The sequence below is a fragment of the Chiloscyllium plagiosum genome, chromosome 29 (genome assembly GCF_004010195.1).
Source record: "Chiloscyllium plagiosum isolate BGI_BamShark_2017 chromosome 29, ASM401019v2, whole genome shotgun sequence".
Lineage (NCBI taxonomy): Eukaryota > Metazoa > Chordata > Chondrichthyes > Orectolobiformes > Hemiscylliidae > Chiloscyllium > Chiloscyllium plagiosum.
In genome coordinates, this window is record NC_057738.1 from 22763685 (window position 1) to 22774810 (window position 11126).

General features: G+C 40.8%; 1 protein-coding gene across 2 annotated transcripts in view; it reads left to right on the forward strand.

Annotated features, from left to right (window-relative positions):
* Positions 1-11126, forward strand: part of capn7 (calpain 7) — a 52106-nt gene that overhangs the window by 12693 nt on the left and 28287 nt on the right. For both annotated transcript variants that reach the window (XM_043719266.1, XM_043719267.1), the window contains exons 5-9: positions 2388-2591; positions 3080-3166; positions 5043-5169; positions 6061-6146; positions 10379-10472. In XM_043719266.1, the coding sequence (XP_043575201.1) occupies positions 2388-2591; positions 3080-3166; positions 5043-5169; positions 6061-6146; positions 10379-10472 (598 nt within the window). The remainder of the gene's footprint in view (positions 1-2387; positions 2592-3079; positions 3167-5042; positions 5170-6060; positions 6147-10378; positions 10473-11126) is intronic.

Here is an 11126-nt window from a genome sequence, read left to right on the forward strand (position 1 = left end):
CTCTGCCACACAGGTTTCTCCAAGGTCAGTTGTGAATTCCGCTGGCTGTTAATTTTTCTTAGATGAACTCAGATGTTCAGAGATACTTGCTGCCAAACAGCAGAGGCAGTGATTTTAGGTGAACACAGTTTGATAGCACCAGTCCATAGAATTCGATGAGGTCTCAGTTGCTGCCTCGAGTCCTCCTTTTCAAGTCCTTTAAGTTATTTACTGCAGACAGGGCACTTGATGGACTAATTGTGTGGTTTCTGTCACTGATTAGAGGCAATAATTTATTGACTAGTGAATAATCAATAGTCAGGTATCTTTTCAATTCTTTGTTATCTGTCTGCAAGGGGAGAGAGGTCTTTTTTAAAAGAGTTGAAGAGTTTCAACTGCTCTATTGTTCACAAACAGGCTGTCTGCCTGCCCAGGAGCGAGAGAGTTGTTGCCATGGTAATGACTCCTGACCCACTCGGTGAGCCTGATTTTTAAAAAAACAAATTGATATGTTGTATCTGGGTAAAAACTGTTCTGAACACACCCATAGTGCCGACTTTACTAAGGCATAATAATTTGATTGGAGTAAGAGAAATGTATGGCACAGAAAGAGGTCACTTAGCTAATTGTATCTGTGCCAGCTGAGAAGCAAGCCACCCAACTAAATCCCACTTTCCAGTATTTGGTCCATAGCTCTGTTGGTTATGGCACTTAATGTGCATATCCAGGTACCTTCTCAAATGTGTTGAGGATTTCTGCTGCGCAGATTTTCCAGGTAGTGAGTTCCAGATCCTTACCATGCTCTTGGTTTAAAAAAAAACCTCCTCATCTTCCCTCCAGTTTTTCCATGAATAACTTCAAATCGATACCTCCCCTTCACCAGTTCACACATTTCTTATCTAGCCGGGCCCCTTAAAAGCTTGTGCATTTCAGTCAAGTCTCCCTTTATTCTTCTGTGTACCATGGATAACAACCTCAACCTATCCAATCTTTCCTGTATTGTTTTATTTCCAGTTCTGACAAAATCCTTGTAAATCTTCTCTCTACCTTCTTTCATGCACTTACATACTTCCAGTAATAAGATGACCAGAACTGCACAATATTCAAGTTATGGCCTAAAATCTAGGTAGCACTATCTCCTGACCGTTATATTTTATACCTCAACTATTAACAAATTCTATGTGCCTTCTTAACCACCTTTATCACTCCATCCTACTTTCAGGGATCTGTGGATATTTTCGCCAAACTTCTTCACTTCCTCTACACCTCTCAATATTCTCATTTATTCGGTATTCCTTTGCCTTATTGACCCCCTGCATCCACCAAATGCATCTCACCCCTCTCCTCTCCAGATTGACTTCTATTTGCCCCATTTTTCTGGCCATCTCATCAGTGCAGACTCTTATTGCAATCTACTGGTGTCCTCTTCATTATTGGCCAAATGGCCATTTTTTGTGTAATCTGAAAACTTCTCATTTAAGTCCCAATCATTGTTTAAAAACCTAGTTTTAAGCCCTGTACTAACTCCCCCTGGATATATTCTTCCATTTCCATTATATCAACAATGACCTTTTATTTCATGCCACTGAGCTTACTTTGTACCCAGGTTGTTACATTCTTCAAAGTCTTAAGGTTTTTTTTTAATCACTGCCGTGTCGCACCTTGTCAAAATCCTTGCTAAAGTCCATGTAGACCACTTCAAGTTCATGAACTTCTCTCTTAAAAATTCTATGCTGGCTATCCTTGATTAATCAGTACCTTTCTAAGTGATGGTTTATCATGTCTTTCAGATTAATTTCAGTAATTTGCCTACTACTGGCTTGAAGTGGTTTGGTCTATCTCTCATTCTCCTTTGAAACAAAGGTACATAATATTGGCCAGGGCTATGGAATTTTTTTTATATTATTGAGAGCACAGTTGGGGGTGTCAGTTACAAATCTCATCTAGAAGACAGCATAGCTACCAGTTTAGCACTCCAGCAGTACAGGGTTGAAGTATCAGTCTAGATTTCTGGAGTGAGCCATTGAGTTCAACCAAGATTGCTGTGCTCTGAGCCACTGCTGGCATAATTATTTATGTTTGGAATATAAACATTGCTGGCTCTTTTGTCAAGGTAATTTGGGATGGGACATAATTGTGATGAGTTGACTTACAAATAGCTGCAACCATGTGGTGAAGGTTCCCTCTCAGAGCTGCTATTGTAGGAGGTCTGGGATTTTAACCCAGTAATCCTAAACAAATAGCAATATATTTCTAAATTGGGTTATTTGAGAGTTAAAGGGAAAAGGTTAAAGGTGATGTTCCCATTAACCGGTGCCCTTGGACTAAGAGGTAGACATCATAAGTTTGGGAGTTGCAAAAGCTTTTTTTGTAATTTTGTCTTTTTTTTAATCTTATTTCCCATCTAGAGCTGAAGCATTAAAAGACTCTGCACCCAAAGTTCCTGCAGAAAAGAAGCATGGTGTGGGTAAACCAAGTCAGCCAATTCGATCCTTCCAGCCACTGGGATCGGATTTTACACTGAATGATAAACCACTCATATCTAGAGTTCAGGGTGTTGAACAGTCATCCCATGGCCAACTTTACTCACCAGAAGAAATCGAGGTGCTACGGTGAGAACACCTTAAAATCATCTCTGTACAGTATTGACTTCAGGCATAACTTAATGATTAGAATGAAAGAGCTTTCGTTTATATAGCACTCTTTATGGTTTCGGGCTGTACGTCTCTATGACTCTACGACATCCCAAAACATTTGAAGAGCCAGGGAAGAGCCTTTAAAGTGTAGCCACTTTTGTAACATCTGAATCATACCAATCAATTTGTGCATAATACAGCCCCACGTAATTAGTCTTATTTTAAATCTTCATGCCTTTAATGGGTGCAGGCACTCTAATTTAAACTTCTTGACTGATACTGCACTGCATGGTTAGGCAATCAAATGGAGTAATTTTTGAGTGCATCGGTCCTTTTTTTTGGAAGTAAATTATTTTTTGATGTACTTGATAAGGTAGCTTTGAGAGGTGATAATGCTGAACCAATGTATTATTTAAATCTTTTTATTGTTTGATTTTGATGCTTACCAATTGATTTTCTTTCAGAAAAACGTCAAAGATCAATGGAATTGAATATGTGCCTTTCATGAGTGTGGATCTGAAAGAGCGATTTGCATTTCCAATGCCCTTCTCGTAAGTTTGTGTTTCTGATGTAAAACGTACTTTTGGAAATCTAAGAGCTCCTAATACATAGCTTTTCAATTTTACAACATTCAGTACATGTAAGGGAATTTTTTTTTTTCAATCCTTGCAGTGTCTTTACAAATTGGGAATTTAGGATTTAATCTTCGAGGAGAAAGTGAGGACTACAGATGCTGGAGATCAGAGCTGAAAATGTGTTGCTGGAAAAGCGCAGCAGCTCAGGCAGCATCCAAGGAGCAGGTGAATCGACGTTTCGGGCATGAGCCCTTCTTCAGGAATCTGAAGAAGGGCTCATGCCCTTCCTGAAGAATTCCTGAAGAAGGGCTCATGCCCGAAATGTCGATTCTCCTGCTCCTTGGATGCTGCCTGAGCTGCTGTGTTTTTCCAGCAACACATTTTCAATTTAGGATTTACACTTGGTCTATCTAAATGCAGGCCTCATCCTCCTCCTTTGTGATGCCCATGTGTAAATGATTCTAGAAAGACTAAATCCATCTATTATTACAGTAAAAAGCATGGGGCACTTCAACTTTAACATGAAAATTTATTGTTGAAGTTTTGGAATCCTCTGACCTGTCTCAGAAAGGTCTCTTCAAAGGTCTTTGAAGATAAATTGGGAAAATAGTACATTATTTTACAAATCAATCAAGGAATTGAAATATTTTGCTGTTTTAATAAACAACCTCTTTGGGTGCTCAGTAGTTCTTCACAGAATAATAGCATCCAGCTGATGAATGCCAAAAAATTACAATACAAAAATAGTTGATACTTTTTATTCACGACTTCCCTGCAAAAACAGATGGGAAACCTGGGCTATTGAAAACTGTTGAGTATTTACTTTAATTTTTATTCCTGCTGCAGGGAATATGTATTCTATCTTGGCAGAAACCATACACTATATATTACGTAGTAGAAGGAAAACAAAATTGCATTCACATAGTACCGTTGCATCCATAGGACCCGTCAAGTGTTTTTGCAATGTAGTCAACTGTTGTAAGAAACATGACACTCAGTACGCGCATAACAAGGTCCCACAACAGCACTGAGAATAATACACAGATAATTTGTTGATGTTGCTTAAGGGAAAAATACTCCTGTGGTTCTTCAAATAGTGTCATGAAAGCTTTTAACATCTCATATGCAAACTGTCCCCTCTGACATTTTAGCATTTCTTCAGTACGTCTTGAAATGTCAATTTTAGGGATAGTATTAAATTTCTGGAATGGGCTTGAATTTACAATCTTGACTTAGGCAAGAGTGCTGCCGCTAAACCAAGACTGAATTTTATGGAACTTCTGTGTTTCAAAACAGTTTATAATCTGGCTTGCCATGAGTAATATCATGGGAGATTTATATTTATAGAAAATGAGGGAGTGTTTATTCTGTCTCCCTGCAGGTATTAAACACCAGACTTTGTTCCTGCTGCAAAACAATTTTATTTTTTTAAAAAAGCGATTACTGTCAGTTAAGCAGCAGTCTGAAATTAAGATTTTCCTTCATCAAGCTCTTGAATTTATTGACCAGATGTTCTTTATATTTAACAATTATGTTGTAACCAGATGATTTGGATAAATGATGATATAAACAGGCACAGTCCTCCTCAAGTCTTGCATTCAGTTTAAGAAGTTTACATTCACCTTTGCCTGTGCTCTGGTCTCTGGCTAGTGTGTATTTAACCTTTTTGAAACTTTTGATTTCCTTCTGTATCATCTCTGCATCAAAGTTAATATTGACGTCAACTTTGTCTGAGTCATTATCTTAAATTCCATCCTCAACTGCTATCCACAAAAATGACCACCTCTTCAGCCCATTGGCCGGCCAGAGAGACTTGCTGGCTTTTCAAAGTCATCTTTTTTTCTCCCCCCAGGGACAAAGCAGGCAAGCTGGTATTATCACCAAAGCAGAAAGCATTGTTTTCCCGGTGGGTGCGACCAGATGACTTCTGCAACAACCCTACAATGATTTATACTGTATCTAGTTTTAGTATAAAACAGGTCAGTATTTTTAAGGTCAACTTTTCTGTTCACATTTAATTGTTTAAATGTCATTGTTAGATTTCAAAAGAGTGGTGTCGCCCAATTCCATATCTGATTTCAAACCAGTGAATTCTTTCAGTAAAAGGGTGGTGGAATCCATGGAAATTTACCATAGAGGGACGTGGAGTTTGTCATTGGGTATATTCAAGACCGAGAATGATAGATTTTGTGATCATGACATTATCAAAGAATATGGGGAAAATGGCATTGAAGTAGAAGATCAGCAGTGATCTAGTTGAATGATAAAGCAGGCTGGAGGGGCCAGCTGGCCACCGTACTCCTATCTTTGGTGTTCTTAATTCAGCAAGCCTATCAATGATGGAAATTCTCTTTTTCCCCATGAAAGCTGTGGATGCTAGGAACCATCATAAAGTTTCAAAACTATAAATGATCGATTGTTGGCAAATAAACACCTTTTGAGATACCAAACTGCAGCAGAGAAATGAATTTCAGATCAAGATCAGGCGTGATCTAATGTAAATGGCATAGCAGGCGAGAATGATCCACTTTGTTTTTAATGCCCTAACAATACAAAGGTTTTTGAAAAATGCCAGTGTAGTTTTGCCTGCTTGCCTTTATGAATGATGTTATGTATGAACAGGCTCTGCAGTTGCACTGACATTTGTAGTTTTCGTAACAGTTCTGTAACATTAGATGTAAGAATTCAAATACTGCAGCATGCAATGGCTGCCTCCTGCATGTGATGCATTGGAAAACATAATCTGCAAGTGAGAATCCTTCTTTCTCAGTTTGGTAATGCGTTAAATGATGGTTTCGCTGCCTATCTGTTTATCAATTCAAAGCATTTAAATGGTCACAGAGATTAATCTCTAAAACATTCATTTTCAGACTGTGGTATCTGACTGTTCCTTTGTGGCCTCTTTAGCCATCGGGGCTGCATATGAAAGACGTTACAATAAAAAGTTGATCACAAGGTATTCAACCATTTTCTTGCATGATTATATTTTAAAGGACTGCTTTTAACAGATCGCTAGTAACTGGTCACATGTCCCATTTGGCCTTCTCCAGCTCAATGACTGTTAGCATTCCTGTTGACTACCTTCTGTGCTAATGGGCCCACATGGTTCACGTTGCTGCTACCATGTCCATAGGGAGGTATTTTGAATGTCTTACCCACAATACAGCACCAGTCATGAATGATGGATCACAGTGGAAGATGCAATGATTTGTAGGATATTAGTGACCTGCAACAGCCGATAGTGCCACACAGTTACAATGTAGATTTGTACCTGTTGTTCTGCATTCAGTTAGTTCCACATTTTAATGTAAGGATTCAATAGAAGTGTTGAGTGGAAATTGGGCATATCCTCCAAGAAAGGGAAATTCAGGGAGTGATTCCAGACTGCTCCCAAATTCCCATTAACAGTTAGTTATAGAGTCATAGAGATGCACAGCATGGAAATAGATCCTCTGGTCCAACTTGCCCATGCCGATTAGATATCCCAGCCTAATCTAGTCCCATTTACCAGCACTTGGCCCATATCCCTCTAAAACCTTCCTATTCATATACCCATCCAGATGCCTTTTAAATGTTGCAATTGTACCAACTTCCACCACTTCCTCTGGCAGTGCATCTCCCTCTGCGCACCACCCTCTGCATGAAAATATTCCCCCTCAGGTCCCTTTTATATCTTTCCCCTCCCATCCTAAACCTATGCCCTCTAGTTCTGGACTCCTCCCACCCTAGGGAAGAGACTTTATTTACTTACCCTATCCATGCCATCATGATTTTATAAACCTCTATAAGGTTACCCCTCAGCCTTCAACGCTCCAAGGAAAATAGTCCCACCCTATTCAGCCTCTCTCTATAGCTCAAACCCTCCAACACTGGCAACATTCATTGTAAATCTTTTCTGAACCCTTTCAAGTTTCACAACATCCTTCCAATAGGAAGGAGACCAGAATTGCACACAATACTCCAAAAGTGGCCTAACCAAAGTCCTGTACAGCCATAACATAACCTCCCAACTCCTATACTCCGTGCTCTGACCAACAAAGAAAATCATGCCAAATGCCACCTTCACTATCCTATCTACCTGTGACTCTACTTTCAAGGAACTATGAACCTGCATTCCAAGATCTCTTTGTTCAGCAACACTCCCTAGCACCTTACCATTAAGATTTGCTTTTCCAAAATGCAGCACCTCGCAATTCTCTAAACTCCATCTGTCACTCCTTAGGCAATTGGCCCACCTAATCAAGATCCCACTGTAATCTGAGGTAACCTTCTTCGCTGTCCACTACACCTCCAATTTTGGTGTCATCTGCAAATTTACTAACTGTACCTCCTATGTTCACATCCAAATCATTTGTATAAATGGCAGAAAGTCGTGGACTCAGCATCGATCCTTGTGGCACTCCACTGGTCACAGGCTTCCAGTCTGAAAAACAACCCTCCACCACCACCACCCTCTGTCTTCTACAGTTTCCACACTGTAAGTAATCTAATCTAATCTAACCTTGTTAATCAGTCTCCCATGGGGTACCTTGTCACATGCCTTACTGAGGTCTATATAGATCACGTCCTCTGCTCTACCATCATCAATCCTCTTTGTTACTTTTTCAAAAAACTCAGTCAGGTTCATGAGACATGATTTTCCACATGGTAAAAACAAGGGCTGCAGATGTTGGAAATCAGATTCTAGACTAGAGTGAGCTTTTGCCCGAAACGTCGATTTTTCCTGCTCCTCGGATGCTGCCTGAACTGCTGTGCTTTCCTAGCATCACTCTAGTCTAGAATATGACTTTCCACATGCAAAGCCATGTTGACTATCCCTAATCAGTCCTTACCTTTCCAAATACATTCCGTCCAACAACTTGTCCACCACTGACATCAGGCTCATCAGTCTATAGTTCCCTGGCTTATCCTTCCCACCTTTCTTGAATAGTGGTACCACATTAGTCAACCTCCAGTCTCCTGGCATCTCACCTGTGACTATCGATGATACAAATATCTCAGCAAGGGGCCCAGCAATCACTTCCCTAGCTTCCCACAGTGACCTGCTCAGGTCCTCGGGATTTATCCACCTTTTTGTGTTTCAAGACACCCAGCACTTCCTCCTCTGTAATATGGACATTTTTCTCAAGATGTCACCATCTATTTCCCTGCATTCTATATCTTCCATGTCCTTCTCCACAGTAAATACTGATGCAAAATACTTGTTTAGTATCTCCCCCATCTCCTGCGGCTCCACATAAAGATGCCTTGCTGGTCTTTAAGGGGCCCTCTTCTCTCCCTAGTTACATTAAGGACAAAAGGGTATTTGTAAAAACCCTTTGGATTCTCCTTAACAGTATTTGCCAAAGCTATCTCATGTCCCCTTTTTTTTGTCCCCTGATTTCCCTCTTAAGTGTACTCCTACAGCCTTTATACACTTCTAAGCATTCACTCAATCTCTCCTGTCTATACCTGACTTTTGCTTCCTTTTTCTTAACAAAACCCTCAATTTCTCTGGTCATCCAGCATTCCCTACACCTACCAGCCTTTTCTTTCATCCAAATAGGAATATACTTTCTCTGGACTCTCATTATCTCATTTCTAAAGGTTTCCTATTTTCCAGCCGACCCTTCACCTGCGAACAGCTGCACCCAATCAGCTTTTGAAAGTTCTTGCCTAATACTGTCAAAATTAGCCTTCCTCCAACTTAGAACTTCAATTGTTACATCTGGTCTATCCTTTTCCATCACTATTTTAAAATTAATAGAATTATGGTCACTGGCCCCAAAGTACTCTCCCACTGATACCTCAGTCTCCTGCCCTGCCTTATTTCCCATGATTAGGTCAAGTTTTGCACCTCTCTCGTAGGTACATCCACATATTGACTCAGAAATTTTTCTTGTACACTCTCTTAACAAATTCCTCTCCATCTAAACTCTTAACACTATTGCAGTCCCAGTCTATGTTTGGAAAGTTAAAATCCCCTACCATAACCACCCTATTATTCTTACAGATAACTGAAATCTCCTTACAAATTTGTTTCTCAATTTCCCTCTGACTACTAGGGGTCTATAATACAATCCCAATAAGGTGATCATCCCTTTCTTCTCAGTCCTACCCAAATAAATTCCCTGGATGTATTTCTGGGAATATCCTCCCTCAGCACAGCTGTAATGGTATCCCTTATCAAAAACTCCACTCCCCCTTCTCTCTTGCCTCCCTTTCTATCCTTCCTTTCACATTTATATCGTGGAATATTAAGCTTTCTGTCCTGTCCAGTTCAGAGCCACGTTTCTGTAATTGCTATGATATCCCAGTCCTGTGTTCCTAACCATGCCCTGTGTTCATCTACCTTCACTGTTAGGCCTCTTGCATTGAAATAAATGAGTTTAATTTATTAATTCTATCTTGTTCTCTGCTTTGTTCCTGCCTGCCCTGACTGTTTGACTTGCTTCTTTTCTCAACTGTACCAGTCTCAGATTGATCACTTTCCTCAGTATCTCCCTGGGTCCCACTTCCCCTCCTTACTAGTTTAAATCTAGTAAATCTCCCTGCCAGTATATTAGTTTCCTTCCAATTCAGGTGCAATCCATCCTTCTGGGGCCACTTCTACCCCAGAAGAGATTACAATGATCCAAAAATGTGAATCCTCCTTCCATACACCAAATCTTCAGCCAAGCATTCATCTGCTCCATCCTCCTATTCCTACTCTCACTAGCTCGTAACATTGAGAGTAATCCAGATATTACTACCCTTAAGGACCTCCTTTTCAAATTCCTGCTTAACTTTCTATATTCTTCCTCCAGAATCTCATCCTTTTCCCTTCCTATGTCATTGGTACCAATGTGTTACAATGACCTCCTGGTCCCTCTCCCCTTTGAGAACATTCTGCACCCGTTCTGAGGAATCCTTGATCCTGGCACCAGGGAGGCAACACACCATTCTGATATTTCACTGCTGGCCACAGAAACGTCTGTCTGTGCACCTCCCACGAAGTCCCCTAACACAATTGATCGCGTGGAACCTGATGTACCCCTTGTTACATTAGTTGCAGAAAAGAGCAGTAGATACCTAGGAGATAGTTACCCTCATGTTGGGATTGTACCTGGTGTCAAAAGATTTTACAGATAGAAAATATAGTGGAGCTGAATATGTGCTACCTTAAAATTGTGCATTCACTATTTTTTTTCTTTACATTTTGATTTGCAGCATTATTTATCCTCAGAATAGGAAGGGTCAGCCAGAGTATAATCCCTGTGGGAAATACATGGTAAAACTTCACATCAATGGTGTTCCCAGAAAGGTAAAATCATTCTCTGTATTCTTGACTGTTAAACCAAGTCACATAAGGAATTGTTTGTCTCTCCTTTTTCTGTTGGTTTTCTTCCCTCCCTTTTTGCCTTTGGAATGTACCAGCTCTGGATTTGCTTGCACTCGTCTGATTGTTATACAAGTATCTAATCTTCCCACCATGCCCCCTGTAAAACCGCCATCCCATATTCCCAATTCCTTCGCCTTCACCGCATCTGCTCCCAGGAGTACCAATTCCAATACCGAACAACCCAGATGGCCTCCTCCTTCAAAGAACGCAGACATGGTTGACAATGCTCTCCACCGCAATCCCTCCACTTCCTGCTCCTCCGCCCTTGAACTCCGCCCCTCCAATCGCCACCAGGACAAAACCCCACTGGTCCTTACCTACCACGCCACTAACCTCCAGATATATCGTATCATCCTTCGTCATTTCCGCCACCTCCAAACAGACCCCACCACCCAAGGATATATTTCCCTCCCCACCCCTATCAGCGTTCCGGAAAGACCACTCCCTCCGCGACTCCCTCGTCAGATCCACACCCCCCACCAACCAACCTCCACCACAAGGGATGAATGCATATTTCTCCAGCTTTCTCATTTCCCCTCCCCCCACCTTCTCTCCCTCCCACCCCTCCGCCTCCGC